We start from the raw sequence: 27,562 nt of genomic DNA on the forward strand, positions 1-27,562 counted from the left end.
CAGTCCCTGCTTTCCGGACCCCCTCACATCTACTGCCACTCTGCTTGTCGTTCCTTGGGTCGCTTCAGCGCGATAGCGTCACTGAGCTATCCCTAAACTGCCTCACGGACAGGCCTGGCTCCCCCTGTGTGAACACGACGTTTCTGTGCGAGTCGTGCTTTTCTCAGCGGGGTTCGGATCGGTGCCTGATGCCGACTGTGTCCCAAACACGTCGCAATCCGTGGAAATCCCAAGCCTGTGGCGGCTGGGGAAGGGGATCTTGCACCCAGGTGGCAGATTGCAGAGGATAAGAGTAGTGTCTCCAGGCTCTTTATGTTCTCAACAAGTAACTTATTTTTTTTTTAATAGAAAAGACTGTGTCCGTTCAGCTCATTTTCAGAAGAGAGTTGTTAGGGGTTTCGATGAGGCCATGGGTTGGTATAATCCACAAAGTAACCCTCAGAAAATCGGTGTGTTGTAATGGCAGCACAGTCAGTAACGTGATTTTTCTTGAAATACGTAACTTTATGTGTTTTCCTCACAAGTGGCACGCTTCGCTTCTGAGCTGAAGCACCAGCTGGTCACTGGAATTTTCCTCCTCACAGGCACATTCAGGAATTAGAAGGCCTTGGACTCTTCTTTCACATAAATTATGGCAATACCAACTTGGAAAGACACAGTTGACTTGATGTGGTCAGTTTGCAACGTCTTGGGCAGTCAAATAGACTGATTTTTCAAGAGAGGATCTTCAGTAGTGAGAGCGCTCTGGCACTCGCTGCTTTTGTGTCTGCTGCTTTACATAAAGGCTCTAGTTTTGGCCCATTTAGAGCTTGGAAGCAGAGCTGATAAAGGAGATGGTATTTGTTGCTGACATATTATATTTAATACTGGTGTGGAGGCTTCTGAGTTAGCATAAGTATTTTTTATGTGAAGCAGATATTTAAGCAACTCTCGCTATACAAAGCTTAAGTTATTAATAAATTTCATTATATGAAAAAAAATTACTCCAGCACATCATGGATTACTTGCCAAGACTCAATGATGACTATTAGTTGACAGTCACCTTCCGCTTTTAAAGGTTGCTTTACTACCATAAGATACTCTTGACTTATTTGTGTAGAATTAAACCTCGTGTTTTCAAGTTGTTGTGGAAGTTTTGGTGCTTTCGTGTTTCTCTAGCCTGTGGGTTTCACACGTTGCTCAGCTTGACCTGTGCAGTGGAACAGAGGAGCTGCCAAGGTCTTCCATGCTGTATTATTTCTGACTTTTTTTTTCTGTGGGAGAAAAGAAACCCAGTGGTTTGTTCCGTTTCAGTAACGTTCTCTCTTAGGAAGGAAGTGGTGATTTAAGACGGAGCAAGGGAAGGTGCCTGGGCATAAATAGGCCACATCGAGGTGAGTGGGGAATGGTGCCTCCTCTCCTCTGCCCGATGAGCGTAGCTGCCAGGGCAGGATGCTAAAACCTTGAGAAATCTCCGTTCAGCCTCCCCTCCAGAAGGTTAAAAAAGGGGCCCGTTACTGAAGATGAGAGGTCTGTGTTGAGGAGGAAAGGTTGGCGAAGCTGAGTAGTGCGATGAACTTGCCCCTTTGTGTCACTGAATAAAAGTTGCTGTCGTCTGGAAAAGTGAAAGGATTGAATATAGTCACTTTATGGGCAAGTGTCTGCATTACTTGGAGTGATCACAGTAAAACCCCCGAGTCAGAGCTGTGTTCCTGCTTCCCTTGGGGTTTCCCTTGCAGTGGGATGTGGTGGGAAGCTCCGTCTTCCGCAGGCGATGCCTTTAGTGCCTCTTTTCTGCATGTAAATAGATGTCCCCCACCTTGGCTAGGAAGCCTCCCTGAAAAGCCTGTATTGGTTAATTATTTTGCCTTATAATTTTTGCTTAATGCTTTTGCTTAATGATTTACTTAAATTCCGACTCACTCCACAGTTTGTGTTAGTTTCTGTGAGGGGAATAGCAAAATGATGCAGGTTTCAGAGGCTGAAAGTCTCTGTATTATTCACTGTAACCTGCCTTGTGGGTGTTTTTCTCTGCTGTGGTTTATGCCTTACCGCTTGCTTGTTGGTATGTTGTGTATTTGTTGTTACTACCCAATTACTGGCTGGTTTGATCTGCTGGTTTTGCAGAATTGCATAAACTTTAGTTGTCAATGTGCCGTGGTGGGACACGAATGCCTGTAATTCCAGCCCTGGCAAATGCCATCTAGAAAAACTGTGCAAACTTCACAGATGAATTTAGAGCAACCCAAAGATCCCTGACTACCGGGAGAGCCGTTGCTTAAGGACACTGACCTGTTGGCAGTGTAAATAACAAATACTTGCAAGCACCAAAATTATTTCCTTAAACTTCCTATGTGGAGGGTGAGTCAGGTGCCTAGATCTACCTGCTGCCAGAGGGGTCGGCCCTGAGGATGCGGGAGATGGACCCAGGGCAGAGGCTCCTGTCCTGGTCTGGAAATACTGTTTTCTTCTCCAGTTGTGGATTTGGAAAGGGTGATTTTGACGCTCTTACTTGTGTACGTTGTAGACATATCATGTTCCACTCTCGCATCTAATTGCCGTGTCTTCTGTTCTCTTATCGCAGCGAATCTGAAATCCTGCACCACGACAAACAATACGAGCCCTTTTACTCTTCCTTCGTTGCCCTTTCTACGCATTACATCACGACTGTGTGCGGTCTCAGTAAGTGCTCACCCTGCCTTGATTTCTTTTGGCCCTGTCTCGTGACGAGGGTATAAGTTCACTGGAATTGTTTCCCTGTCTCAGATTCTGTTTCTGTGTCAGATGTTAATGCAACTGCATCAGGCTGGTGCTGTGGGCTTTTGTTCTGGCAGAATGTGTATTCAGGTGGAAAGGGACGTTCATGGACATCAGTGTTGGGCCTCAAATAGTTGGTGTTTCATTTGTTGGCCTGACTTCACTTATTTTTGGTCAAATGAAGCACTTGAATGCATTTTCAGTACTTTAAAATCCTTCATTAGCACACCAAATTAAAGTTATTTTACCACATTAGACTTAATGATCAAAACATTTCGATTAAAAAAGTTTTAGCTTATTTTATCCAGATAAACTTGATAATTTCTGTGAAAGAGCTGATCTGTTTTATGTTCTTCTGTGTTTTCTTGTGAGTTTGGTATTAAGTCATAAATGTTCCTAGAGAAACCATTGCATCTATTTTGCTTTACTCTCTGCCTCCGTGCAGTAGATATTGCTTTTATGTTACAGATGTTTCTTTTGTTTTGTTTCTTTTGGGACTGATTTATGAGACTGAATTTATATTGTACCTGCGTCTTAGGCGTGATAGGTTGTGTGTGCCCGTGTATGCTATAGCATTCTGTTATACTGAAAGCATGAAGAATTTATTACTTACTATTTAAAAGCTCCTGCTGACTGATTCAAGCATCTGCTTTTTTGCAGTACCAAGAAACCAGCTGCAGTCAGTGGCAGCTGCGTGTAAAGTTCTCATTGAATTCTCCCTGCTGCGGCTCGAGAACCCGGACGAAGCATGTGCTGTTTCGCAGGTGAGCACAGATCTTGTCTGTGTGAGCAAAAAGCCCCTTATCGCTGCGTATTTGCCTCTGTGTTGGATAAAGCAAAACTACAGAAGTTCTAAAAACTGGTGATCTGGCACTTTGGTAGGTGCTGCCTCTTCCCTGCTCGCTCTCTCCTCAGAATTTCAGCTTGCAAGCACTGAAATCAGTGTGGCCTGAAGCTTAAACAAACTGCTTCAGTAACCTCGCCTGATTCAAGAGTTTCTGATGCCATTTCCTGTAGTCTGTTTTGTTTTTATGTGGCAGCGTTGGGCAGAGCTTATTGCCAGGCCTTCAGTCTTTCAGGACTGGTTCTTCTCCAGCTGTATTTTAGTCTTCTCAAAAGAGCTTCAATCTAAAAAGACCTTAAGGGGAAAAGCGTGTTACGTTGTTAATTAAATCTCTTTAGACACTGTAGCTTCTGATAGGCCCTGCTTTAGGCCTGGGTAAGAAAGAGCTTTTTCAGGCGCTGTTCCATGGGACAGCGTTAGCTGAGTCAGCTGCAATCACTAAGCCTTCATGGTCAGTTTTACTTGATGTCTGTCTCTGCAGAAACACCTGATTCTGTTGATAAAGGGGTTGTGCACAGGCTGCAGCCGTCTGGATCGGACCGAAATCATTACTTTCACAGCAATGATGAAATCAGCCAAGCTGCCTCAGACCGTCAAAACCCTCTCTGATGGTAGGTGTTTCCATTTGTGATTATTTCGTTGTGGCAATGGGGTTAAACGTAGAAAGTAACGATGATGAAACGATGTTTTGCTGCTTCCCCTGCAGTAGAGGACCAGAAGGAGCTGGCCTCGCCGGTGAGCCCGGAGCTAAGACAGAAGGAAGTGCAGATGAACTTCCTGAATCAGCTGACATCAGTGTTTAATCCCAGAGTGTCGTCGTCGTCGTCAGCCACGCCGGAGACACAGGTGAACAAATAGCCCTGGAACAGAACAAACAGCTCTGTTTTTTAGTGTTAATAATGCTTACACAGAGAAGGACAGTGGGCAGTAGGTGGTGCTTTTTTAATACATGTGTATAAGTAAAACCTGTCTTTACTGCTTAAATCTACTTGCCTGTTGAGGAACGAAGTAGCAGACAATGCAATATGCATTGTACTGGTGGTGGTTGTTCTAATGGCTGATGGAAGCTGATATTCAGTGACAGTTGTAGCTCTTGGGTTGTACTGCTGCCGGTCCTCTCTCCTGCACAGAGACTCAGTGCAATCCTATATACTTTAAATGCTTCCATGGTGTACTTAGTACGTGCTTGTCTTTAGGTGGAAGGAGAAAATGAAGACCAGGCTTCCACTGATCAAACCTCTGCTGCAAAGACAAAAAGCATCTTCATCGCTCAGAATGTAGCCAGCCTGCAAGAACTTGGTGAGAATCAGATAGGTTAAGGGGAAAAAAGTGCTAGAGGAAACATCCGTCCTGACTTTGAGCAGGAGGAAAGTGTCTGACCTGAAGTGGTTGCTCAGTCATCATGTTGTATGCGGTCACTGCCAAGGGAGGTGTGACTTTAATGTGGCCTCATCTTCATCGCAGAAGAAACGAGCGCAATATATTTATATACAGTAGCTGTGTTCTGAGAGGGAAAATGTGGACAGTATTAAGCAGCATTACGGGATGGGTTAATGAGCAAGTGTGGGAGGAAGGGGGAGCTTGCTGCTGGAATCAGAGCTGCTTTGCCCTGCAGTACACACACAGAGCCTCCTGACACCGTTACTGTTGGGCTGAAAGCGTCGCTCTGGTTGTGCCCTGTGAACTAGGTTTGGCTCTTTATCCTGTTGCCTCATCTGTGATGGTATTTTCTCACCACAAGGTATAATTAAGTGAATTATTAGTGAAGGTTAGGTGAAACGGATGGTAGACGTGAGACAACGGGAGAAAGCCTGGGCTTATTGAAGTTAGCCTGTGGCTCATCTGTTCGAGCTAAAAGCTCTCCCATGGAGCAGCAAAAGTAGCACCCTGTTGTTTTTGTTTGTAGGTGGCTCTGAAAAGCTTCTGAGAGTGTGCCTGAACCTGCCGTACTTCCTGCGATACATCAATCGCTTCCAAGATGCCGTGTCGGCCAACTCGTTTTTCATTATGCCAGCCACGGTGGCAGATGCCACCGCCGTTCGCAACGGGTAAGGTTCTGCAGTCGCTGTTCTCTGGGGTCAGGACAGAAGTGGACCAGCGATGCAGTCTCAGTTGCTGTGCAGCTCCTGGGAGCTGGGGGTGCAGAAGCCCTTTTCCGAGCGTACGTTGCGTTTCTGAACTTTCCCGTGGGTTGTTACTGTAGATTTCATTCGCTGGTGATAGATGTGACCATGGCACTGGATACCCTGTCTCTGCCTGTACTGGAGCCCCTGACACCCACACGTCTCCAAGATGTGACTGTTCTTGCTCTTAGCTGTCTCTATGCAGGTGAGTGCATTTTCCTTCTTGTCTCCAGAGCTTTAAGCAGCTCTTGCTTCTTCTCTGCTTTGTTACCTATATATTTAAAGGGTTTACCCACAAATACCCTTTATTTTCCAAGGGACTTGAAAGCTGACTGTATAGTGTGAGACAATTTGAAAATTGTTCTAGTGACACCGATAACCTAATATATTCTATAAAGATTCTGTCAACATTTGAGAGAAAAACAGTTCAGTGATTCATCACCACCTTATCAGCCTGTGACTGCCACTTTGGTGTGATGTTCAGAGCATAATATACTTTTGTGATGCTTATAACTTTAGCTTAATTAGTGTTAGCCCCAAAACCAACCTGTTTCCCAGAAGCGGGAAACCTTAATAATTCTGTGAGTGCTTTAAGTACTCTGGGATCCGAAGTGTCTAATTGGTACAGGTAAGGCTTTAAAGAGATACAGCAATTGAGTATGAATATTGCCTTAAACCGGTGTGGATTTAAATAGTGAAACATCTGCTTGTTCAATTGTTATGTCATATTTATTGGACAAAACTTTACTCTTTTGGGTGTGCTTTGGAAAGATTTTTCTAGTCTGTCAGTTGTAATACTGAGTATTCTCAACTCCCCTAGGTTTATGTACATGTTTAATACTGCGGGTTCTAGTGTACTAAATAAGAACGCGTAGTCCCACGTTCATTTCTTAATTAGAATGTTGCCTTCACTTACCCACTGTCAGGTGTGAGCGTGGCAACCTGCATGGCCATCCTGCACGTGGGTAGTACTCAGCAGGTACGAACTGGGTCAACAAGTTCCAAAGAGGAAGATTATGAAAATGATGCTGCCACTATTGTACAGAAATGTGTAAGTAGGCGAGGAAGAGAATGTTGTTTTTCATTTCTTGACATGTGAAATGTCTAGAATTTGTGTTTATTTGGACTGCTGTCCATCTCTGTTGCTGCTAGGCATTAGGCTTGCTGGTATATCAATGGCGTTGTTAACTGTAGAGGGCGAAATAAATTCTTCCTTGAGACACCGGGGTTTTAAAAGTGCTTGGAGTGGTTTACTTACTGCCCAGTAGAGTTCTTAAACATTCTTAAGTTTCAAGTTCTTAAGTCAAGTTCTTAACCAGAGGTTTTTAATTTATTTGCAGCTTGAAATCTACGAAATGATTGGACAAGCCATCAGCAATTCACGCCGTGCAGGCGGTGAGGTAAGATTGCTTTCTTCAGGAAGCTTTTTCACTGTTTTTGTGCTGGTGTATTTTGGCAGTTCGATTTATACTTTCTTTTTTTTTTTCCTCCTCTCTCCTTTTTCCCCCTGTGGGATGATAGCATTATCAGAACTTCCAGCTGCTTGGGGCTTGGTGTTTGCTAAACAGCCTCTTCCTCATCTTGAACCTCAGCCCCACGGCCTTGGCTGATAAGGGAAAGGAGAAAGATCCACTGGCAGCTTTACGTGTCAGAGACATTATTGCTCGCACTAAGGAGGGAGTTGGGTCTCCCAAACTAGGACCTGGGAAAGGGTATGTTGGTATCTCTGTGAGGAAATCATTTCCCGTGTTTGTAAGGAGGCACAGCAGGCAAGTGCTTCAGAGTCTTGCTATAATTTTTTTCTATGCATTTGTAATTCAAATCTTGATTCTTTATTGCCCTGTTCTTTTTCAGTTTAGCAAAGCACCTCCTTAGTCTGTTTGCTCAATTTAGTCTTCTTTGAGATTACATTTTTTCTTTTATTTTTCTGTAGACATCAAGGGTTTGGTGTTCTCTCAGTGGTGCTAGCAAATCATGCCATCAAACTGTTATCATCACTCTTTCAGGATCTGCAAGTGGAGGCATTACACAAGGTGTGTAGGCAGTATATATGTTCTTGTGAAATGCTGCTTTCTGCACTGATACACACTTTACATTCCCTTTCAATGCTGTCATGCAGGGCTGGGAGAGTGACGGTCCCCCCGCAGTGCTGGATATCATGGCACAAAGCACATCGATTCAGAGAATCCAGCGGCTGATAGATTCTGTACCGCTCACTAATTTGTTGCTGACTTTGCTCTCTACTTCCTACAGAAAGGTAGGGACTGGCATTCTGCTCCAGAAATTCTGGAGCTGAACTGCTCTGATGACGTGTCAGCTGCAGGAAAAATTCTCTCATTGCAAACTATGAATATGTTGCATTGAATTTAGAATCAAGCTGTCAGCTGGGGTCTCTCTTCTAGGAGACTGTAGATTTGATAAACCTGTTCTAAAACATTTTTTTGTAAGCTCAGCAATATTTGTGAATTTAGGGAGAAGATGAAAAGGCTGTATTCAACACAGATGCTTTCAATTTGGAATGTTGCTTACAACACTTGATATAGATTACTTGTTTTCAACTATTCTATATATCTTGATACATATTAAGAGGGAGGAGCCTTGAAAAAATGTTAATAACTGAGCAGAATTTCACTAGAAGAAAATTAAAACTGCATTAGGAAGATAGTCATATTTTCAAAATCGTGTCCTTTATATTCCTAAAATTTCGCTTGTTCTGTTTTTCTTTTAAGGCTTGTGTCCTGCAGCGTCAGAGGAAAGGCTCCATGAGCAGTGATGCAAGTGCCTCCACTGATTCAAATACCTACTACGAGGATGATTTTAGCAGCACTGAGGAGGACAGCAGCCAAGGTAATAGAGTTTGCAGCAAGCAACTTAGCTCAGGATTTTATGCTTTCAGGCTTAGTGGAAACCTGGCTATTGGGCTTTCGCCTTCATGGGCTGGAATGAAATGGAGTGCAGAAAATGTGAAGCAGTTTGTCAGATCTGTTTGGCAGAAGTAATGCTGAGTATATTCTTTTATGTAAACTGAAGCCAGAGTCTATGGGATTTGGCAGTAATGCTCAGGAGGAGATTTGGAAGAATTTCTGCTTGTAAATTCCTGCTGGATTGCTGTAAAAGTGCTTGGCCTTGTGACTAGAAGGGAAAAATGAAGATAACAGCAGCCTTAAGTCTGCTTACTGAAACTCTTTGCCAGGCTTTTACTAAGCTGAGTAGTTTGTAGAAGGTAGTTGCTTACAATACGTTAAGTTGCCTAAAATACCAGTGCTTTGTTTTCCCTGCCTCCTGTGTTAGATGATGACAGCGAGCCCATCCTTGGGCAGTGGTTTGAAGAGACCATCTCCCCGAGCAAGGAGAAGGTGGCTCCCCCACCGCCGCCGCCTCCGCCGCCGCTGGAGAGCTCCCCTCGCGTGAAGAGCCCCAGCAAACAGACTGCCGGAGAGAACGGGAACATCCTGGCCAGCCGCAAAGATCCCGAGCTGGTAGGGGAGAACTTCACAGATCGTGAAATAACCAGTGTTTCCTAGCACTGTGTACCCGTCAGTGACCAGCTGCATTGACAGATAATGTACTTAAAGCATCTCGATTTTATCACACTGTGATAAACGTGATACAGAATTGGTGACTGGACTTTTCTCTCTGGAGAAATATCCTAGTGTTTGTTATTGCCAGGGAGAGACGGTATCCATTTGCGTTATAGAGGGAACTATAAATAAGATACCCAATGGAGTTGTTAAAAGCAAGTAAAGCTGAAACCTAATGCTGCAGATAAGGGGCTTGCAGACTTTACAGAGAATTGTAAAATCAGGTCTGATAAAGAACACAGTAAGAGTGCAATGAGCTGGATTGTGGTGAGTAAAACTAATCTGCATTCCCCTGCCAGGGTGTAGTTAGGGCCTTTGGTTTATTTTGCTGCTTTAGGGACAGTTTTGGTTTTGTTTAAATGCTTGCTTGCACACCTTCTGTTTTTGTTGCTTCTATAGTGCATTTCTCTCTCTCTTTTCAGTTTCTGAGCCTAGCTTCAAACATTTTGAACTTTATTACTTCTTCTATGCTGAACTCCAGGAATAACTTCATTCGCAACTACCTGAGCGTGTCTCTTTCGGAGCAGCACATGGCTACCCTGGCAAGCATCATCAAGGAGGTGGATAAAGATGGGCTGAAGGGTGAGTGAGTGAGATCAGCATGTACAGACATTTATTTTCTTTGTTCTGTGTGACAGTTTTAATCACAGCAGTAGTAAATGACTTGATCTCTGTGTCTCAGGCACATCAGATGAGGAGTTTGCTGCTGCACTGTATCACTTTAACCACTCCTTGGTGACCTCAGATCTTCAGTCCCCTGCCTTGCAGGTTAGTCTGTGATGGATGTGTAAATAAAACAAAGACTCGGTGTAGATTAGTGGCTCCATGTGGACTATCTGCACCTAGAATAGTCTGTCAGTGACTCCATTTGGTCCCAGCATATTCTTTTGAAAAGAGAACTTGTGATATTTTGAATGCAGGAAGTTGGGTGAGTTTTGCAGTCATCCAGTACAAAACATGCTGCAGAGTGTAAACTTTATGCCCACTGGACTTTGAAGGTGATGAAAACTGAAAAGGAAATGGATTTGTGGGTTTTGTTTTGCAGAGTTGCCTCTACCCATGCCTTTACCAAGAGACATTTCTTGCTTGGTTATCACAGCTGATACCAAAAGGCCTTGGAGTTTTCTCAGGAGAGAATCAAATTAATCCCTTTGCTTTCATGTGCTAACTTTGTAGCCTCTAGGTTTCTTTGCTAGGTCATGTGCTGACCTGGCTTAACAAATTAAGTAGGAGTTGTAAATCTGCTTACCAATCAGTGAATTCAATCCCTTTATCTTTCTGATGACTCTTTTCTACTGTATTTAAAATACTTTTTTAAGCAGTCAGACTCTCAAGGTAGAATCTTGCATTTGTGGTGTATCTGAAAAGATGCAGTCATCAGCATGATCAGAAAAAGGGGTCGTCTTCCAAATTCTTAGATTTTAAACATAGTATTTTTCTCATTTGATGCTGAGATAAATACAAACAACATTTTCTCTGGCAGTTTTAAAGGGCACTGAATGAAAAGCCTGGACTGTTTTTAATTCTCTTTTTTGGGGGTCTAGTGAAGTGTTTTCCTTTCCTAAGCTCTTTGTTTCTTATTGTCACCATTGGAGAAATACTATATCCTCCAGTGCCATTGCTGATCTGTTGTGATGTTTTACAACTCGAAGAATGCTTAGTTGTAGTACGAGTAAATGCAGACCCTGCAAGGCATAATCTCTTCTGCTAGAATTTTACTGTAAATGAATAAAACTCATTAATACCACTTTTAATTTTTCCTGCATTTGCAATGTAATTGAAAGGTGGTTATATTTTAGGTGGTAAACTGAAAACATAAAATCTCTCAATACCTATGCCAGATACTCTAGATGGGAGAAATAGTGATGTATTAACCCTTTATAACCCCTGAGAGTCCTACTGACATCTCTACTGTTTATTGCCATCTTTGAACATGTATATCCAAAGGATGCTGAGCACTTAGGCAGCTGGTAGGACTTGCCTCTGCAACGACCTCTTGTTTTGTTCCAGAACACACTGCTTCAGCAGCTGGGAGTTGCTCCTTTCTCGGAAGGCCCATGGCCTCTCTACATCCATCCTCAAAGTTTATCGGTGCTATCTCGACTTCTCCTCATTTGGCAGCACAAAGCCAGTGCACAGGGAGATCCCGATGTCCCAGAGTGCCTTAAAGTTTGGGAAAGGTGAGATAATTTTATGTTAAACTGAAAGGCAGTCCTCTCTCATCTCCCTGATGTTCTGTTAAATGACAATTCTCCTGGACCAGCTTATTGGATATGTCTTCTCTGAACAGTAATAGCTATGCAATACTCAGAGGAGCTCAGCACTATTCTGTGTTGCTGGAATTATTTTTCTGCTGTATAGGAAATGAAATCAGTCACTGGAATTAGAATTTAGGTGGGTGGAAGCTGGAAAAAGTACAGCAGTGCTGATTTTAGAAAGGAAAAGCGAACGTCTTATTTCGGCATGGCTCCGGTGATGGTCCCAAGCCTTTTCCCGCTCTCTCCTTACCTGGATGTGAGAGCCTCAAGTGGGGTTTAGCCGACTTACAGTGATGAATTATTTGTGACATTGCCCATGTTATTTAGAAGTATAAGTGGAAAATGATCATTCAAATGTTTCTTGAATGTCTAGTTGAAGCGACTTTAAGAAGGGGTCTAAACAAGGAGAAATACATGTCCCTCCTCCTTATTGCCAGGTTTGTGGGCACACTGAAGCAGAATGCCTTGCAGGGGACTCTTCCCAGTGACACAGAAGACCTGAATGTTGAACATCTGCAGCTGCTGCTGCTGATTTTTCACAATTTCTCAGAGCGGGGGCGCAGATCCATCTTGACGCTCTGTATCCAGACAATCCTGGAGCTGACAGTGAACATGGATACGCAGCTGTGTTTTGTACCACTTATTGTGGCTCGTCTGCTCTTGGTGTTTGACTACCTGCTCCATCAGTATTCCAAAGCCCCTATGTATCTGTTTGAACAGGTAAGATTTTGTGGTCGTGTTTGGAGTATTTATTTGGTTGTTCAGCAGAAATCTGTCAGATAATCATCTGACGTGTTGTGGTCTCTTTGAGGCCGTTGAAAGTAACTCAGTTTTGATTTTATTAACAGTCTTTGGACTAGTAAAGAGTGAATAATTGCAGCTGCTAATTCCCTAGTAGTAGATCCATGTACAGTGTAAATTCCTGATATAACTGCTGTCCTAAAAAACACAAAAGCAAGGGCAACGGGCAAGTTGAAAGCCCACCTTATCCTCAAAGGCATGAGTATTTGGGGTGTTTAGGCACTGTTTCATGAATGCCTTGTGCACAGTCGTCACTTTAGCTTTTCCCTGTTGGATTTGTTTGGCACTCTGCTTATCAAAGGGGTTGCTAGTGTTTGGCTTTTTTAATTGTTGGAATCGTGACCGTTGATTTAAACTGCTTACTCTAAAATAAAAGCTACCAGGTTTGGCCCAGGGCTTCCCTCCGAGGCTGGGGAAAGTTTGCATTTTAGTAGTGGAGTGGTTTGGGATTTACGGGATTCTATCCCCTGCCTTAATAATGAGGATGCCTTTTTTTTTTTTTTTGGTTTGGTTTGCTGTTTTTCACTTAGGTGCAGTATAATTTGCTGACTCCACCCATTGGCTGGGTGAGTGGATCCCCAGAGAGCAGCAGACGAAGCTCTGTCCCACTCTATCATGGATTTAAAGAAGTGGAAGAAAACTGGACCAAACACTGCTCATCAGGTCAGGGAGGGAAAAGTTAGAGACCTATTTAAGTCTTTAGAATATGAAAGAATTCGGGGAAATGGAAGGGAGAGGGCAAAATCTGTCACTTTGAATGTTATTTTCTCTGCTCCTGTTCCAGATGCAGTTCCACAGCCCAGGTTCTACTGCATCCTATCTCTAGAAGCTTCTGAAGATGACTTGAACCGTCTAGATAGCTCGGTATTGGAATTCTTTTCAATTCTTTTTTTTTGGGGGGGAATGTTGTTGAAAGACCTAAGCAGAGACAAACTTAAAAGCTTTTGGGTGAAGCAGTCCTCGCTCATCTAGTCCCGATGTCTTGGTAGCTTATTTGAGAAAAATCAAGGCTGCCTGGATTGTACTGAAATAAAGATTAGCTGAAGAGGCAACAGAAGGTTTTCTGTTGATTTGTAGCACAATTCCATGCGAGTGTGCTATGACCAAAGGCCCTATTGCATCAGTACTGGTTTTCAGTGCTGCTGAAGGCAAAGACACCAAGCAGTGAAGCTGCTTTACCTTCCTTTTGCTCTGTGTTTTTCCTGGGTTTTGTTGTCATTAACGTGCAGCATGTATTAACACTGCACTGACACTCTCACTAGGCAGTGAAACAGGAAGGTTTGACTGTATAAAATGGTCCCTGATGCAGCTGCAAGGTAACGATTCCAACTTGGCATCTCTTGCAGGTTTGCGACGTCCTTTTCGCTAGGACTATGAAGTACGATGAGCTTTACACAGCCCTGACCTCGCTCCTTGCAGCTGGCTCACAGTTTGATACACTGAGGAGGAAAGAGAACAAAAATGTCACTGCACTGGTGAGGCTCTGTGTGCTGCTGTAATGTTGTGGGCGTGGAGAAAACAGAGGTTGTCTTCTATAAAAGCTAGTCTAGACAGTGGTTGGAGGAATGAATAAATTAAAAATCTTATGTCTAACAGTAATGCTTTTGGCAGCAGTAAGTTTTCTGTGAATTTTTAATTCACAACATGATTTGGACTTGCTGTATGTCCCTGAGGATTTCAAGAAGTTTGACTGAAATATGATGAGGCAAAATATGTTTGTGTAACTTTATTTTTCCTCACTCGTCTTTAGTCAGTGAGGTAATTCTGCCGAATCTGCTCCTGCTCCGTGCCCTCCTCCCCTTTTTAATTAAATTTTACAGAATCACAGAATGGTTAAGGTTGGAAGGGACCTCCAGAGATCATCAGTGTGTCAGAAACTCAGTCCAGCATGTGTCCTCTGATTTGGCACATCCGTGGAAGTCCAAGGAGTCTTGATGAGATAACATTACAGTGGCTGTAGCACCTGCATTAGCAATTTTTCTTTACTAATATACTCAACTGTGCTTCCCTTTAGGAGGCCTGTGCGCTTCAGTACTACTTCTTGATTCTGTGGCGGATACTAGGGATTCTGCCTCCATCCAAAAACTACATGAATCAGCTGGCCACGAACACGCCAGAAATGAGCGAATGTGACATTTTACACACGTTGCGCTGGTCTTCCCGTCTGCGCATCGCATCCTATGTCGCGTGGATCAAGGTACAGTCTTGTGTATAGGGCTGTTTTGCAGCATTGCATCTGCAAATCTGGTATTTACACTGGCTGTGTATGGGAACTATGTGGGTTTCGTGACAAGAAATGGGATCTTGGGTCTGCATTTTCTAAAGCATTCTAGCTTGGTAGTTGCTAGAGTGGTTAATTGCGTAGTTCTTTAATTGTATAGCTCTTCTAAATTGTTGAGTGTGCTGAATCTTTTTCAACATGTGTAGGATCACCTTACCAAGCAGGGAATGAAGGCAGAACATGCTGCATCTCTCACTGAATTGGCCTCAGGCAAGTGCAGCTCAGTGAAGTATGATGTGGAAATAGCAGAGGAGTATTTTGCTCGGCAGGTAGGCTGGTGTGAATGCTGCTACCTGGAGCATCTTTTTTTTGTGCTATGACTTGCACTCACACTTCCATCACTTTGTATTTTAAGATATCCTCTTTCTGTGGCGTGGACTGCACCACTATTCTTCAGCTGCATGAAGTTCCCAGTTTACAGTCCATTTACACCCTCGATGCTGCAATTTCCAAGATCCAGGTTTCTCTAGATGAGCACTTTTCCAAGCTAGCTGCAGAAACGGATCCACAAAAATCTTCGGAAATAACCAAGAACCTCTTGCCTGCTACACTGCAGCTTATTGACACTTACGCTACATTTACCAGGTATTGCCCTTAGCACCTCTGGTTAGATTATGGCTTCCTTCTGTGCACAGGGCTCTGTTTTTTAGAGGTGGGTGCCTTATTTACAATCCAGTATATTTATTCTAACTTATGTTGTCTATAATATTGAATATTAAAACAAACAAAAACCAAAAACAACAGTAGCTTCTCAAGCACATATGTGTAGTTGTTATTTCTCAGTAATCTACTTGCCTGATTTTTGAGGGCTTTCTTGCAAGCTTGCAAAAAACAGCTTTTCTTCATCTCATTTTGCCAAGGAGGGTTGCCAAGGAGTGTTAATTCTAAAAGTGAGAGTCTGAGGTCTTCTAAACTCTCTTTGGCTCCGACGTAGTAAAACACAAAAGTAAATCATTTTTTCTTTTGGGCAGCTGCTCCTGGTGAGTGGCTGAGAGGAGATAAAAGCCCTTAGTGATATCCCATGAAGCAGGGAGCAGACGTCTGAAGTTTGCTTTCCGATTTATCCCCGCGTCGGCACGCCTGGTTTTGAAATGCTGTCTCCTGAAATGAATCCCTTTCATGCTGAATGCAGATCCTACTTGCTGCGGAGCCTCTCTGAAGAGGGCTCCCCTGAGAACAAACCTTCTGAAGAGAAGCTGCGAGGTTATGCTGCTGTCCTGGCGATCGGATCCAGCCGCTGCAAGTCCAATACCCTGGGTGAGAGTAGTTTAGATGTCCTTTTGTACACGGCTGAGGCTTTCTGCAGTCTTGCCAACGTTGACTTCAAAGCTGTGCGCTGCCTCATGCTTTCTCTTTCTCAACCCCTTGCCTCAAATCAGTGTGTCACCCTGTTAGCAGCCGACCGGGTGTCTTTTCCTTTCAGTATGGTAGCAGCTGTAAAAGAGAGGAGACCTTGAAAGACTAACTATCTTGTGGGATTATCTGTCTTCCAAATGCTTTTAGAGCCATGTCAATGCTCCAGCAGCAAAGTGTGACATAATATAGAGAATTCTGAAATACTCATATGCCCAAGACTGTTGTGAATTAATGCTTTTTTCTTGTTTACTGTTGCCCTCTTAAGGCAAAAGAAGCTGCAAAGCTCACACAACCTTTAGTGGTAATTTTGACTTGTAGGAAAGCGTGAAACTAGCCTTCAGCAGAATTAGAGCTCAAAGAAACTTCACTATTTCTCTATGATCAAGACAGTTATGACTAACTCAAGTTGGGATCCAGTTTCAAACAGTGTCTTTGCAGCATTCCAGTTTTTCATGAATATCCATGAAACTACTCAATGACTTATGTGCCTGTGTTGACTACAGGTCCAACACTCGTTCAGAATTTGCCATCAGCCGTGCAGACTTTATGTGAATCATGGACCAACATCCATACAAACGAGTTTCCCAACATTGGCTCGTGGGTGAGTCCTACTGTGTGGATAGATCCGACCTAATCCCAACTCCCCAAGGGGCTGCGGGGCGGGGTATGTGCTTTTCAGTTTAAAGATACCTACTTCTGGTGTTCTTCTTGTTGTTTTTGTCTCCATTCCTAGCGCAATGCCTTTGCAAACGACACGATCCCCGCAGAGAGCTACATCAGCGCGGTGCAGGCCGCGCACCTCGGCACGCTGTGCAGTCAGAGTCTGCCTCTTGCAGCCTCCCTCAAACACACCCTCCTCTCCCTGGTCAGGCTCACCGGGGATCTCATCGTGTAAGCGACTCTTTTTAGGTTTATTCGAGTTATTTTTCTCTTCTGAATTTCTGTCTTCATCTGACTCTCTTGATAGAGCACTGCCTGAACTGGGATGTGTATTTTGAACAAAGCCTTTAGTTGAAATATTTTCATTGTAAAGTTCTAAATTCAAAAATGAATGAAAAATAGCTATGCTGTCTCTATCAGATAGTGAACATGCTGAGAGAAATCTGTAGTGTCTCTTGCAGAAGCAGCACACAAAAAACTGAAATATCAACTGTGACGATACCAATCTAATTAATTTGTATTTTTTTACTGCTCAGCTGTGTGACGTTTTCAAAGCATGGAGAAGAAATGAAATGAAAGCATTTATTTTCCCGTGACTAATTTTAAGATATTTTTAAATAAACTGGGTACTGACAACGCAGACATACCTGAAAGCTATAGGACTAGGATAGGATGCCTAGGAGAATGTTGAAGCTGTATATATACAAAAAAAAAAAAAAGGGAAAAATGGTTGACACTATATTTACCCCTGCTTTTTGAAAAGGGCTTTTAATTTAGGCTTCCGTCTGGACTTGTCATACTTGTGTGACTTTTATTCAGTAATGAAACTTCTTTGCTGTATCATGTAGATTCTTATCTTTGGTTGTTTTGTTTGTGTTTTCAAGGTGGTCAGATGATTTGAACCCACCACAGGTGATTCATTCTCTACTGCCCCTTCTTTTGGAGAGCAGCACAGAGAGCGTGGCAGAGATAAGCAGCAACTCCCTGGAAAGGATCTTGGGCCCTGCAGAATCGGATGAATTCCTTGCACGTGTTTATGAAAAACTGATCACAGGCTGCTATAACATACTGGCCAGTCACTCAGACCCGAACAGGTAGTAAGTAGTCCTCTTTCAACCAAGCTGCATACAAAGCTGCAAAGAGAATTACTACAATATTTTAAAGTACCACTATAGTTTCTAAAGCAGCACAACAGCACAAATAAGCTGTCAAAAACAGCTTATTTTCATCTCTTGAAAGACTACTGTACTTGCTGATCCAAGTTTCGATTTGGGCAGTATGGATTTTAGGCATTTGTTGTAACTCTGAATGGATCACATGATCAGGATACTTTTTGATGTAAGCAAATAGAAAATTATGGAAATAGAAGTGCAAAATCAGAGCTGGAGATGTCAACCTGGCTTGCTTCGTAGTCCTTTGTCTCTCTCTTGCCCTTATTTGGGTGCCTAATCCCTCTGTATAATGGCAAACTAGACAGATTCCTTCTTCCCTCCCCTTGCTTGCTGTGTGTATAGAGAGAATAAACTTGATGCACAGATGTTGAATCCGCCAGTCTGGACTGTAACGCTCTTAGATGTGATGATACTGCATCTTGTTAACACTGATCCCCTCTGGATAGCTGGTATTCAGGAGTTCTACCATGCCTTGTGGCAGAGAATGTAAACATAATTGGATTTTACTTGTGGGTTGTATTGTGGAGTGCGGATGAACAGAGGAGTAAAGCTAAAAGAGACTTGAGTGTAAAAAGAGCCACCAGTTAGAGGAATTTGTAATGCAACACGTCTGAGAGGTCTAGATTATTACAGGATTCCGACTGTGTATCTTTCCTACAGCATCATCCACTGTTTTTTTTTTTTCTCTGATCATTTGGTGGATTTGTTGGTATTTGTATCATGGTAGTTGATTAGGTTTTTGTCTCCTGCCTCTCGGAAGGAGAATTGCTTTCAGCTAGCAGAGGGCTTATTTAGAATTTTGTTTTGTTTAGAATCTTGGTCATTTCTCAGCTGTCAGGATTGTTGAAAATGTTGAGATTTTGCTTATAGACTCCTAGTTAATAGGCATTTTTGTTCCTCAGTGGCCTGGATGAGACCATCTTGGAGGAATGTTTGCAGCATCTGGAGAAACAGCTGGAGAGCAGCCAGGCCCGAAAAGCCATGGAGGAATTCTTTTCAGAAAGGTAAGGCCATCCTGCAAGTTGTAGGCCAAGGACTTTATATCTCTTTTTTTTTCCTCTTAGCTTTCATCCTTGACACTTAGGTTACAGCCTTGATACAGGAAAATACAGAGTTCTGTAAGGACAGGGCACTTTTTTGTGTGACATTTTAGTGACATTTTATTTCCCCCTTCCAACAGTGGAGAATTGGTCCAGATCATGATGGCGACAGCCAATGAGAACCTCTCAGCCAAGTTTTGTAACAGGGTGCTGAAATTCTTCACCAAACTCTTCCAGCTAAGTAAGTGTTTGCACTCACTATCTGCATCGTGCCTCTGTCCACTTGATGTTGTTCTTGTGCTAGAGAGTTTGCAATAGGAAGGTTCTAGAGAGAGAGAAGCTCTGAAAGGAAGTGACAGCTTCACACTTTCTCCTGTTGTGTTTGTGTTTTGCTCTTTTCTACTCAGCTGCACTTTTTTCTTTCTTTGTCCGTGTAGTTTAGCTCTGGGAGAAGATCGATGGGCTTTTTGTGCTCACAGTGCTTGTGTAGAAATAGTTACATCTTGGAGAAATGCCTTAGGCTCTTCATAGCTGATGATTTATCACAGCAAGGGCGGGAGTTTGAGAGAAGCTAGCAAAGGAGCAAAATTGAGGCTGACTTTCTGAGCAGCCCTTAGCTTTATGCTCTCTGTGTGAACATGTGGAGTCTATCCTGTTTTGCACTGGGTACAAGTCCGAATGAAGCATTTTGTGTCTGAGTGAGATCAGGAACAGAGGGAAAGCCATTTTTGAAAACATCCTATTAGACCTTTGCTGTCTCTCACTGGTGATTTTTTTTCCTTAGCTGAGAAGAGTCCCAACCCCAGCCTGTTGCGACTTTGTGGCTCTTTGGCTCAGTTGGCTTGTGTGGAACCTGTGCGCCTGCAGGCCTGGCTAACGCGCATGACCATGTCACCACCCAAAGACTCGGATCAACTGGACGTTGTTCAAGAGAACAGGCAGCTGCTGCAGCTCTTGACAACTTACATTGTTCGGGAAAACAGGTATGAAGCACAGCCTTTGTCACTGGTGCACTGTTAATTTGGTTTGCTCTGTAGATAGGCAAATTAATTATGAGTTGCTTTCCAATGGAGTAATAATTGTGTGGCTGTTTAAGTGCCTCTCACAGTGTAGGGTTTAGTTTTACTTGAGTGGGTGACACATCTGCAACTTTCTTCTTGACCAGCCAAGTCGGAGAAGGTGTGTGCACCGTCCTGCTGAGCACTCTCATCCCGATGGCAACCGAAATGTTGGCCAACGGTGACGGGGCCGGCTTTCCGGAGCTCATGGTGGTGATGGCCACTCTGGCCAGCGCAGGACAAGGAGCGGGACATCTGCAGCTTCACGGTGCTGCTGTTGATTGGCTAGGCAGATGGTAAGAGCAAACTCTTCTCCACTCTTGATAATTTAAGCAATTACTGCATTGATACATTCCTATTGCTCATGGAAAGCAAACTAAGTGCTTGATGGTATTGTGGTTTATATTGAGTTTATACTGCCCAAAGATTGTTATTTATAATTGCTTTTTTCTCTCTCCTGTTACAGCAAGAAATACTTGTCTCAAAAGAATGTGATAGAAAAAATGAATGCCAACGTCATGCAGGGGAAGGTGAGACTCATATCTGTTACTCGGTTTGTGGAAGTACAGCTCATTCCTGAGATTTGTTGGCTGGCCTGCTCTGATGGTGGGAGTTGAAATGAGTGTGACTGGTCTGTGTGTTTGTGTGCATTATGTTTTCCTGCCTTATAGCAGCTACTGTGAGATAGCGACGTGTCGGTGTTGATTCTCATTTTTGCTGCTCTTTGCTTATAGCACGTTACTATCCTGGAGTGTACGTGCCATATCGTCTCCTACCTGGCTGATGTCACGAACGCGCTGAGCCAGAGCAGTGGCCAAGGGCCGAGTCATCTTTCTGTTGATGGAGAAGAACGGGCTATTGAGGTGGATTCAGACTGGGTAGAAGAGTTGGCTGTGGAGGAGGAAGACTCTCAGGCTGAAGATTCAGTAAGTGATAATTACAATTAATGCTGCAAATGAGATGAGCATTTCTGTTGCAGCTTCCCAAACAGAGTGGTTCAGGTTATAAATTAAAATATTTTTGTCTGTTCCCTAATGTGAAGTTGAGTGAAGAGCCTTAGTTGTCAGATTTGCAAGGGAATATGTGTTGTTCTTGCATAAATCTTTTGCTTTTGTAGTGTCAAGAAAAGGCAAAAACTTTTCTTAGAAAAAGAGAAGAAGAATAGAGCAGGAATAGGACATCTTTTTTATCTAATTGCTATCAATTACTAGCTTTTACATTGATGAGCAACTTTGAGTAAGCTTTTCACTGCTGGGTGACAAGCAAGCTGTTATTAACTCATTCTTTAAAATTTGTCATTTCAAAATAATGTTTTTTTACTATTCCCTCTTTATTGTTTCATTCTTTCTGGTTACTGTAAAGTGAGGCCCCATCCTCTCTCGAGTGTGGCTTGATTCCAGCTGCCTTCTTTCGGCTAGGTGGTGCTAAAACTCACTTTTGAAATGCACGTTTAGTAAAAGAGAAACCCATTCCGTATCGTATCGTGTGCTGTTACTGTGTCTATGCAGTTGTACCGCCGTTCTAAAACACCTTTCTTCTCCTGTAGGATGAAGATTCTCTTTGCAATAAGCTCTGTACCTTCACCATCACGCAGAAAGAATTCATGAACCAACATTGGTAAGAATCTTTCAAGACTTTCTGGTCAGAATTGCAGCCTGATATTTCTGGCTGTTGAGGAAGAGGAAAATGAAGTCTGTAGAGTCTTTCTACAGAGGCACTGTAATTTTTAACTCTTGTGGTTTATTTTGTGCAGGTATCATTGTCACACTTGCAAGATGGTTGATGGGGTTGGTGTTTGTACGGTTTGTGCTAAAGTTTGTCACAAGGATCATGAAATTTCTTATGCCAAATATGGATCATTCTTCTGTGACTGTGGAGCCAAAGAGGATGGCAGTTGCCTGGTAAACTGTCTTTTTATCAAAATTGAAGCAATTTGGTCCCCCAAAAGTGATTTTTTGTGTTTTTTAAGGACTTCTGAGGAGTTTTCTGTTCTGCAGGACTTTTATGTCACAATACAAATGCATAAGAGTAGAGACTTGAAGGCCTTGGCTTTACAATGAACTTTACCTCCTCCTCCTAATTTACAGCTTGTCTGGTGACTTTTCACCAAATAATAAATGCGTTGACAAGTGTCTCTACTGATGGTAAATGGGAATCCTTCTTTCTCTAGAATTCACAAGTTGGCTTAAACTGTCCAGCTGTCAGATACCAGCTCTTCCCATGCTTTCCACTAGAAGTGACTAAGTTAATTAACAATATGAAATGATTTTTCTAAGATTGGGTGGAGAGCGACATGGAGGATACAGGACGGTTGTTCTTGCTACATTACAATTGCATTCTGTCTTCGAAATTATGTTATTACTGCTGCTATTACAACCTGTATTTATTTTGTCAGTGGTTAAAAAATGAGTCTGTTTTGGACTTTCAGTATTGCTGTTTCCTTCTCAGGCTTTGGTGAAGAGAACTCCCAGTAGCGGCATGAGCTCTACCATGAAAGAGTCCGCGTTCCAGAGTGAGCCCAGGGTGCCCGAGAGCGTCATTCGCCATTCCAGCACGTCTCCTGCAGAGAAAGCCAAGGTCACCATCAGTGAGGGGAAGGGTCCCGACGAGGAAAAACCCAAGAAAAGCAGCCTGTGTAGAAATGTTGAGGGCTGTCGGGAGGAATTGCAGTCCCAGGTATGATTATCTGCTAGCTGGGAAGGCTATCTGCGGTGAGGGTTAATTTTAATTTCTGTATCCGAGTACTGTCACTAGCAGTTCAGCTCAGTGAGGGTTGGATCGTAAGCACACTTTGGTTATCAGCTAAGTTGCCCTTTTTTTGTGTGTGCTTTTCATTATGCTAGTAGGAATCATAAAAGCAGCATTAGCTTTTGAAGAATAACTGAAACGCAGCACTTGTGAAGACTCCCAGCAGGACTATTTTGTGCCTGACTGTGTCTGTTTCTTGTAGGCCAACTTCTCCTTTGCTCCTCTGGTGCTGGAGATGCTCAATTTCTTAATGGATGCCATTCAGATCAACTTCCAGCAAGCTTCAGCCATGGGCAGCAGCAGTCGTGCACAGCAGGCTCTCAACGAGCTACACACTTTGGACAAAACAGTCGAAATGACCGATCAGCTAATGGTACGATACTAAAGGTGTTAAGAGTATTTAGAGTATGAGCAGGGGGTTGCTTGAGCAGAAAAGTTTGTCATGGACTTTCCTGTGTGCTCTTCGTTCCTAATGAAGGTCCCAACTCTCGGCTCTCAAGAAGGGGCTTTTGAGAACGTCCGCATGAACTACAGCGGGGACCAGGGCCAGACGATCCGGCAGCTGATCAGCGCGCACGTGCTGCGGCGTGTGGCCATGTGCGTGCTGTCCTCCCCGCACGGGCGGCGGCAGCACCTGGCCGTGAGCCACGAGAAGGGCAAGGTGGGTGCTGCCGGGACGGGCGCCTCCAGCCCTGTGAAAGAGGTCGAGGTTGGGTTGTGAAAAATGAAACAGCCTTAAAGCACTAAACAACAAAAGGCAAAAGATTTGGGCTCTCTGTCAGCAAATCTGGGTCTTCTGTAAAGTATTAGATAACTGAGGGGAAGCTCTTCAGAGAAAAGTGTTCTTGCAGCAGACAGTGAAAACCCCATGACGGGGGGTTGTAACCATTGAATTGAAATTGCAGTGTGTTTTCCCGCTGCCCTGATGCTGAAGCTGGATATCTCAAGTTTGATTCATTTTGTAGATTACAGTTCTCCAGCTCTCTGCACTGCTGAAACAAGCAGACTCCAGCAAAAGAAAATTGACCCTTACTCGCCTGGCATCTGCACCAGTTCCATTTACCGTCCTGAGCCTGACGGGAAACCCCTGCAAGGAAGACTACCTGGCAGTGTGTGGACTAAAAGTAAGAGTCTGACAAGCCCTTTTCTAGACAGCCGGTGCTGTCATCTCCAACCAGCATGTCTGACTTCTGAGGAGTTGAGTAATAAAAGCTCCCAAGGTCTGTCACTAATTTTAGCTCCCAAATCACTCTGTAGATACTACTTCATTTACATATGAATAATTGAATACATTGGACAATTCCCCAGATGAAGTATTTCTTCTGTTTAGTGCATTTTTACATTAAAAAGGGAGCCAAGATCTAGCTGTGTGAAACTTAAAATGCGTTAGAACTAATCTGTGACAACTCTGGTGTTTTGTAGCAAGGGCCCTTCTCCGTATTCTCTAAAACTTGGATTCAGCCTTTACAGTTCAGTTGGCATAATCTATTCTTCAGCTGAGAAACAATTGGACTTGGATTTATTTAATATAGTTTGTAGAAATGTAGAAGTTTAGATTTTTACTGTGTGAATCATTGGAGCCAACAGGATCGCTGGCTTTTATCTCTGTTCTTGGCTTAAAAAGTGTTTCTAATATTTGTCTCATGTTTGTCATTGCTCTAGGACTGCCATGTGTTAACGTTCAGCAGCTCTGGATCGGTCTCTGATCACTTGGTGCTTCATCCCCAACTAGCCACTGGAAATTTCATCATTAAAGCTGTGTGGCTGCCAGGATCTCAAACCGAGCTGGCTATCGTGACTGCAGACTTTGTGAAGGTATAGTTAGTCGTGAGCTCTGGGTGATATTTCATTGTCTTGTTTCAAACATTAGAGCCTGGATCTCAGTGCTGAGTTACAGTTTTCTTAGATAGAAATTAATTTGAAATGTTACAAATGTACTGCATTTTTAAGATTCTTTTCGTAACATCTAGTAGACATTCCTTTGTCTCAACTTGTGTCCCTTTGCATCATCAAAAAGGGCAGTTTTCTTGCTTAACCGTTAACTTTTCCTGCTTCTCCCACAGATCTATGATCTTTCTGTAGATGCCTTGAGCCCGACGTTCTATTTCCTGCTGCCAAGCTCCAAAATCAGGGATGTCACATTCCTCTTCAACGAAGAGGGGAAGAACATAATAGTGATCATGTCCTCTGCTGGGTACATTTATACACAGCTCATGGAGGAGGCGAGCAGTGCCCAGCATGGACCGTTCTACGTCACCAATGTGCTTGAAGTGAACCATGAAGACCTCAAGGTAATGACGACTTCGCTTTCTTACAGTATGAGCTGCAGTGGTTTTCTTTCATGTACATCTGAGAGTCAAAAGCAGAATTTTTTCTCTCTTCTCTTCTTTTTTTTTTTTTCCTTTTTTCTTTTTTAAAATTTTCTGATCTAGATCAGCTTGGTTGCTGTTCCTCTAAGGAGAGAAAATATCCTTGCAGTGGAAGGGGGTGGGGGTGAAAATTAAACCCCTTGATCCTTTCATCTAGAAAACGGATTGTGTTTTCCATGGTTGGGTCTGAAGTTATGCCCAGCAGGATCTCTCAGCAGGGAGATGGTTTCAGAGCAGGGCTGTTTGCAAAGCGAGGCACTCAAAAGGTGCAGGAACCAGGATGGATGAGGTTATCAGCCGTTGCTGGTGCTGCACAGATGCTGTGAGCCTGTTTCTGGTGGGCAGCAGCTCTGTAGTGCTCTTGGTGCACACTACACATGCAGGTGCCTTTTAAAATCTGTCCAAATTTTTATGGTGCTTTTCCCTCAGATGGCTCCTAAACAGGGAGATAGATGAGAGGGCCGGCAGGAAAGCTCTTTTATGAGCTGAGAACGTGGGGAGGGCTCCATGTGGGATTGTCGTGCGGCGCTGGAGCGTGCAGGCACTGTAGCCGAGCGCGTTTCCTGCAGCCTCCGGGTAGGCAATCTCGGGATCCCACTCAAAAGCCTTTGAAGTATCTGATGGATGAGTTCACCAAGGAGCTCGGCTTATAAAATTGTCATTTAGGGCTGTGTTTAGGGTGGTGGGGGGAGCTGGGGAGAGGGGAAGAGGCTTTGGAAATAATTCTGTCACTTGAGAAATTGGAAAGCCTGCCTGCTTGGGAGTATTTTGAAAGGTGTGTGTTTAATGCTGTTGTTTTTCCCTGGTTCTGCAGGACAGCAACGGCCAGGTAGCAGGAGGTGGTGTGTCTGTGTATTACTCCCATGTCCTGCAGATGCTCTTCTTCAGTTACTGTCAAGGCAAGTCCTTTGCGGCCACCATCAGCCGAGCCAATCTGGAGGTCCAGCGGCTCTTCCCAATTAACATAAAGAGGTGAGGCTCAGCTGGAGACTCCGGCAGTTCGTTTCGTATGAATTATTCTCAACAACTCAGCTCCTTGTGGCTAAAGCTTGTGCTGTGAAGTTCCTGTTCTTGGACGATGATTTCATGTTGTTCTCCATGTAGTTTCTGCCCTAATTGCAAGATGGTTTGAAACCAAAGCTGGCAGTGTGGGCAGGGGGGCATGAGTGCATTTCTTGTGCTCGCTAGGATTTCACGGCACAAAGGTGGCTTCAGAGCATCCTTGCTGCTCTGCACGGAGCTGCTGCTGCTGCAGCAGCTGGAACTGATGGGATTAGCCACCCACGTGGAGGATGCAGAGCAGGAAGCCTTTGTTTCTTTTCTGTTTGTGCAGTGGACCTTGTGCATATTAAGGCTCATTTTCAGCCTTCCCTGAGGGAGACCTATCTCTTGTGTTATGAAAATGTCAAGAAAAAGGCTCCGTTCTGAAAACCAGAGCTGGGCACTTGGGCCACTGACAGTCTACTGCGCTCTCACTAGCTTAAAACAAAGCTACTGTCTTGAATAAATATTTGTAAAAGTTTCAGGTTTCCAGAACTCTCTCACCCCCGGTCAAGTCTGGTCTAGTCTTTTTTGCAGCTTTGTGTTTCAAGGAGCAGAACCATGCAGATTCTCCCTTGGTCTCTTGCAGTTCCAACGGTGGCAGTAAGACCTCACCGGCGCTGTGCCAGTGGTCCGAGGTGATGAACCACCCTGGCCTGGTGTGCTGTGTCCAGCAAACCACGGGGGTGCCACTCGTGGTCATGGTGAAGCCAGACACCTTTCTCATCCAGGAGATTAAAACGCTGCCAGCCAAAGCGAAGGTCAGTTGTGCCTCCCAGCATTTCTGGCCCTTCAAACAAGCTCTCTTGGGTTCTTTTGTGCTTAGGTTTTTTTAATGCAAGCTTTTCTTGCAGCGTCCTCAAGAAAATTCCCACTCCTGATGGCTTTTAACTGCTGTTGGGAACAACTATTTTGTTTTGCAAGCTTTTTGACTGATCTGTGTTATTAAAGCGTTCAGAATGTATTTTTACCCCTGCCTCCAAACATTTTGCTCTAGTTATTATCATCTTCAAGCTTCTTATATTTGATCTTTGTGGCCTCTTTCATGCAAAGAGTTTGTGGCTGCAAGCAGCCGTTGTCAGTTCCTTCCCTTGACTTCCATGGGCTGCCTTTCCAGATCCAGGACATGGTGGCCATCCGCCACACCGCCTGTAACGAGCAGCAGAGGACCACTATGATCCTGCTGTGCGAGGACGGCAGCCTGCGGATCTACATGGCCAACGTGGAAAATACCTCCTACTGGCTCCAGCCCTCACTCCAGCCCAGCAGTGTCATCAGCATCATGAAGCCAGTGCGCAAGCGCAAGGCAGCTGCCATTAGTAAGGCCTTTCTGCTCATGTGTGTCTTGTTCAAGGTACCAGTGGCAAATCCAGATGTGAAAATCGCTCATCATCCCATAGAAACTTCAGACATTCATTTCTGACAATTCCTAGTTTACCTCAGGACAGGCAGTCATGGTGGGATGTGTTTATAGATATATATGATAAATGAATA

The 27,562-nt window shown here is 43.7% G+C and overlaps 1 protein-coding gene across 2 annotated transcripts in view; it reads left to right on the top strand.

Annotated features, from left to right (window-relative positions):
* The window catches only part of UBR4 (ubiquitin protein ligase E3 component n-recognin 4), a 71,047-nt gene that overhangs the window by 625 nt on the left and 42,860 nt on the right, over positions 1-27,562 (top strand). Inside the window, exons 2-46 of one of the 2 annotated variants that reach the window (XM_088529603.1) lie at positions 2,564-2,661; positions 3,397-3,500; positions 4,062-4,191; positions 4,287-4,426; positions 4,777-4,879; positions 5,487-5,628; positions 5,784-5,908; positions 6,630-6,754; positions 7,044-7,103; positions 7,225-7,415; positions 7,637-7,736; positions 7,823-7,960; positions 8,433-8,550; positions 8,995-9,182; positions 9,707-9,866; positions 9,967-10,052; positions 11,295-11,464; positions 11,980-12,262; positions 12,874-13,006; positions 13,128-13,207; positions 13,690-13,818; positions 14,358-14,540; positions 14,771-14,893; positions 14,980-15,209; positions 15,757-15,881; positions 16,484-16,581; positions 16,714-16,871; positions 17,525-17,737; positions 18,715-18,816; positions 18,993-19,093; positions 19,637-19,835; positions 20,018-20,206; positions 20,377-20,440; positions 20,645-20,836; positions 21,457-21,527; positions 21,664-21,811; positions 22,359-22,586; positions 22,861-23,031; positions 23,137-23,319; positions 23,624-23,782; positions 24,321-24,473; positions 24,722-24,949; positions 25,842-25,999; positions 26,658-26,829; positions 27,186-27,387. In XM_088529603.1, coding sequence (XP_088385729.1) covers positions 2,564-2,661; positions 3,397-3,500; positions 4,062-4,191; positions 4,287-4,426; positions 4,777-4,879; positions 5,487-5,628; positions 5,784-5,908; positions 6,630-6,754; positions 7,044-7,103; positions 7,225-7,415; positions 7,637-7,736; positions 7,823-7,960; positions 8,433-8,550; positions 8,995-9,182; positions 9,707-9,866; positions 9,967-10,052; positions 11,295-11,464; positions 11,980-12,262; positions 12,874-13,006; positions 13,128-13,207; positions 13,690-13,818; positions 14,358-14,540; positions 14,771-14,893; positions 14,980-15,209; positions 15,757-15,881; positions 16,484-16,581; positions 16,714-16,871; positions 17,525-17,737; positions 18,715-18,816; positions 18,993-19,093; positions 19,637-19,835; positions 20,018-20,206; positions 20,377-20,440; positions 20,645-20,836; positions 21,457-21,527; positions 21,664-21,811; positions 22,359-22,586; positions 22,861-23,031; positions 23,137-23,319; positions 23,624-23,782; positions 24,321-24,473; positions 24,722-24,949; positions 25,842-25,999; positions 26,658-26,829; positions 27,186-27,387 — 6,653 coding nt within the window. The remainder of the gene's footprint in view (positions 1-2,563; positions 2,662-3,396; positions 3,501-4,061; positions 4,192-4,286; positions 4,427-4,776; positions 4,880-5,486; positions 5,629-5,783; positions 5,909-6,629; positions 6,755-7,043; positions 7,104-7,224; positions 7,416-7,636; positions 7,737-7,822; positions 7,961-8,432; positions 8,551-8,994; positions 9,183-9,706; positions 9,867-9,966; positions 10,053-11,294; positions 11,465-11,979; positions 12,263-12,873; positions 13,007-13,127; positions 13,208-13,689; positions 13,819-14,357; positions 14,541-14,770; positions 14,894-14,979; positions 15,210-15,756; positions 15,882-16,483; positions 16,582-16,713; positions 16,872-17,524; positions 17,738-18,714; positions 18,817-18,992; positions 19,094-19,636; positions 19,836-20,017; positions 20,207-20,376; positions 20,441-20,644; positions 20,837-21,456; positions 21,528-21,663; positions 21,812-22,358; positions 22,587-22,860; positions 23,032-23,136; positions 23,320-23,623; positions 23,783-24,320; positions 24,474-24,721; positions 24,950-25,841; positions 26,000-26,657; positions 26,830-27,185; positions 27,388-27,562) is intronic. The other variant, XM_088529604.1, reaches the window with a different exon arrangement.

This window comes from Tinamus guttatus, unplaced genomic scaffold, assembly GCF_059628265.1.
Source record: "Tinamus guttatus ecotype Peru unplaced genomic scaffold, ASM5962826v1 Tinamus_guttatus_pri_ptg000332l, whole genome shotgun sequence".
NCBI classification, from domain to species: domain Eukaryota; kingdom Metazoa; phylum Chordata; class Aves; order Tinamiformes; family Tinamidae; genus Tinamus; species Tinamus guttatus.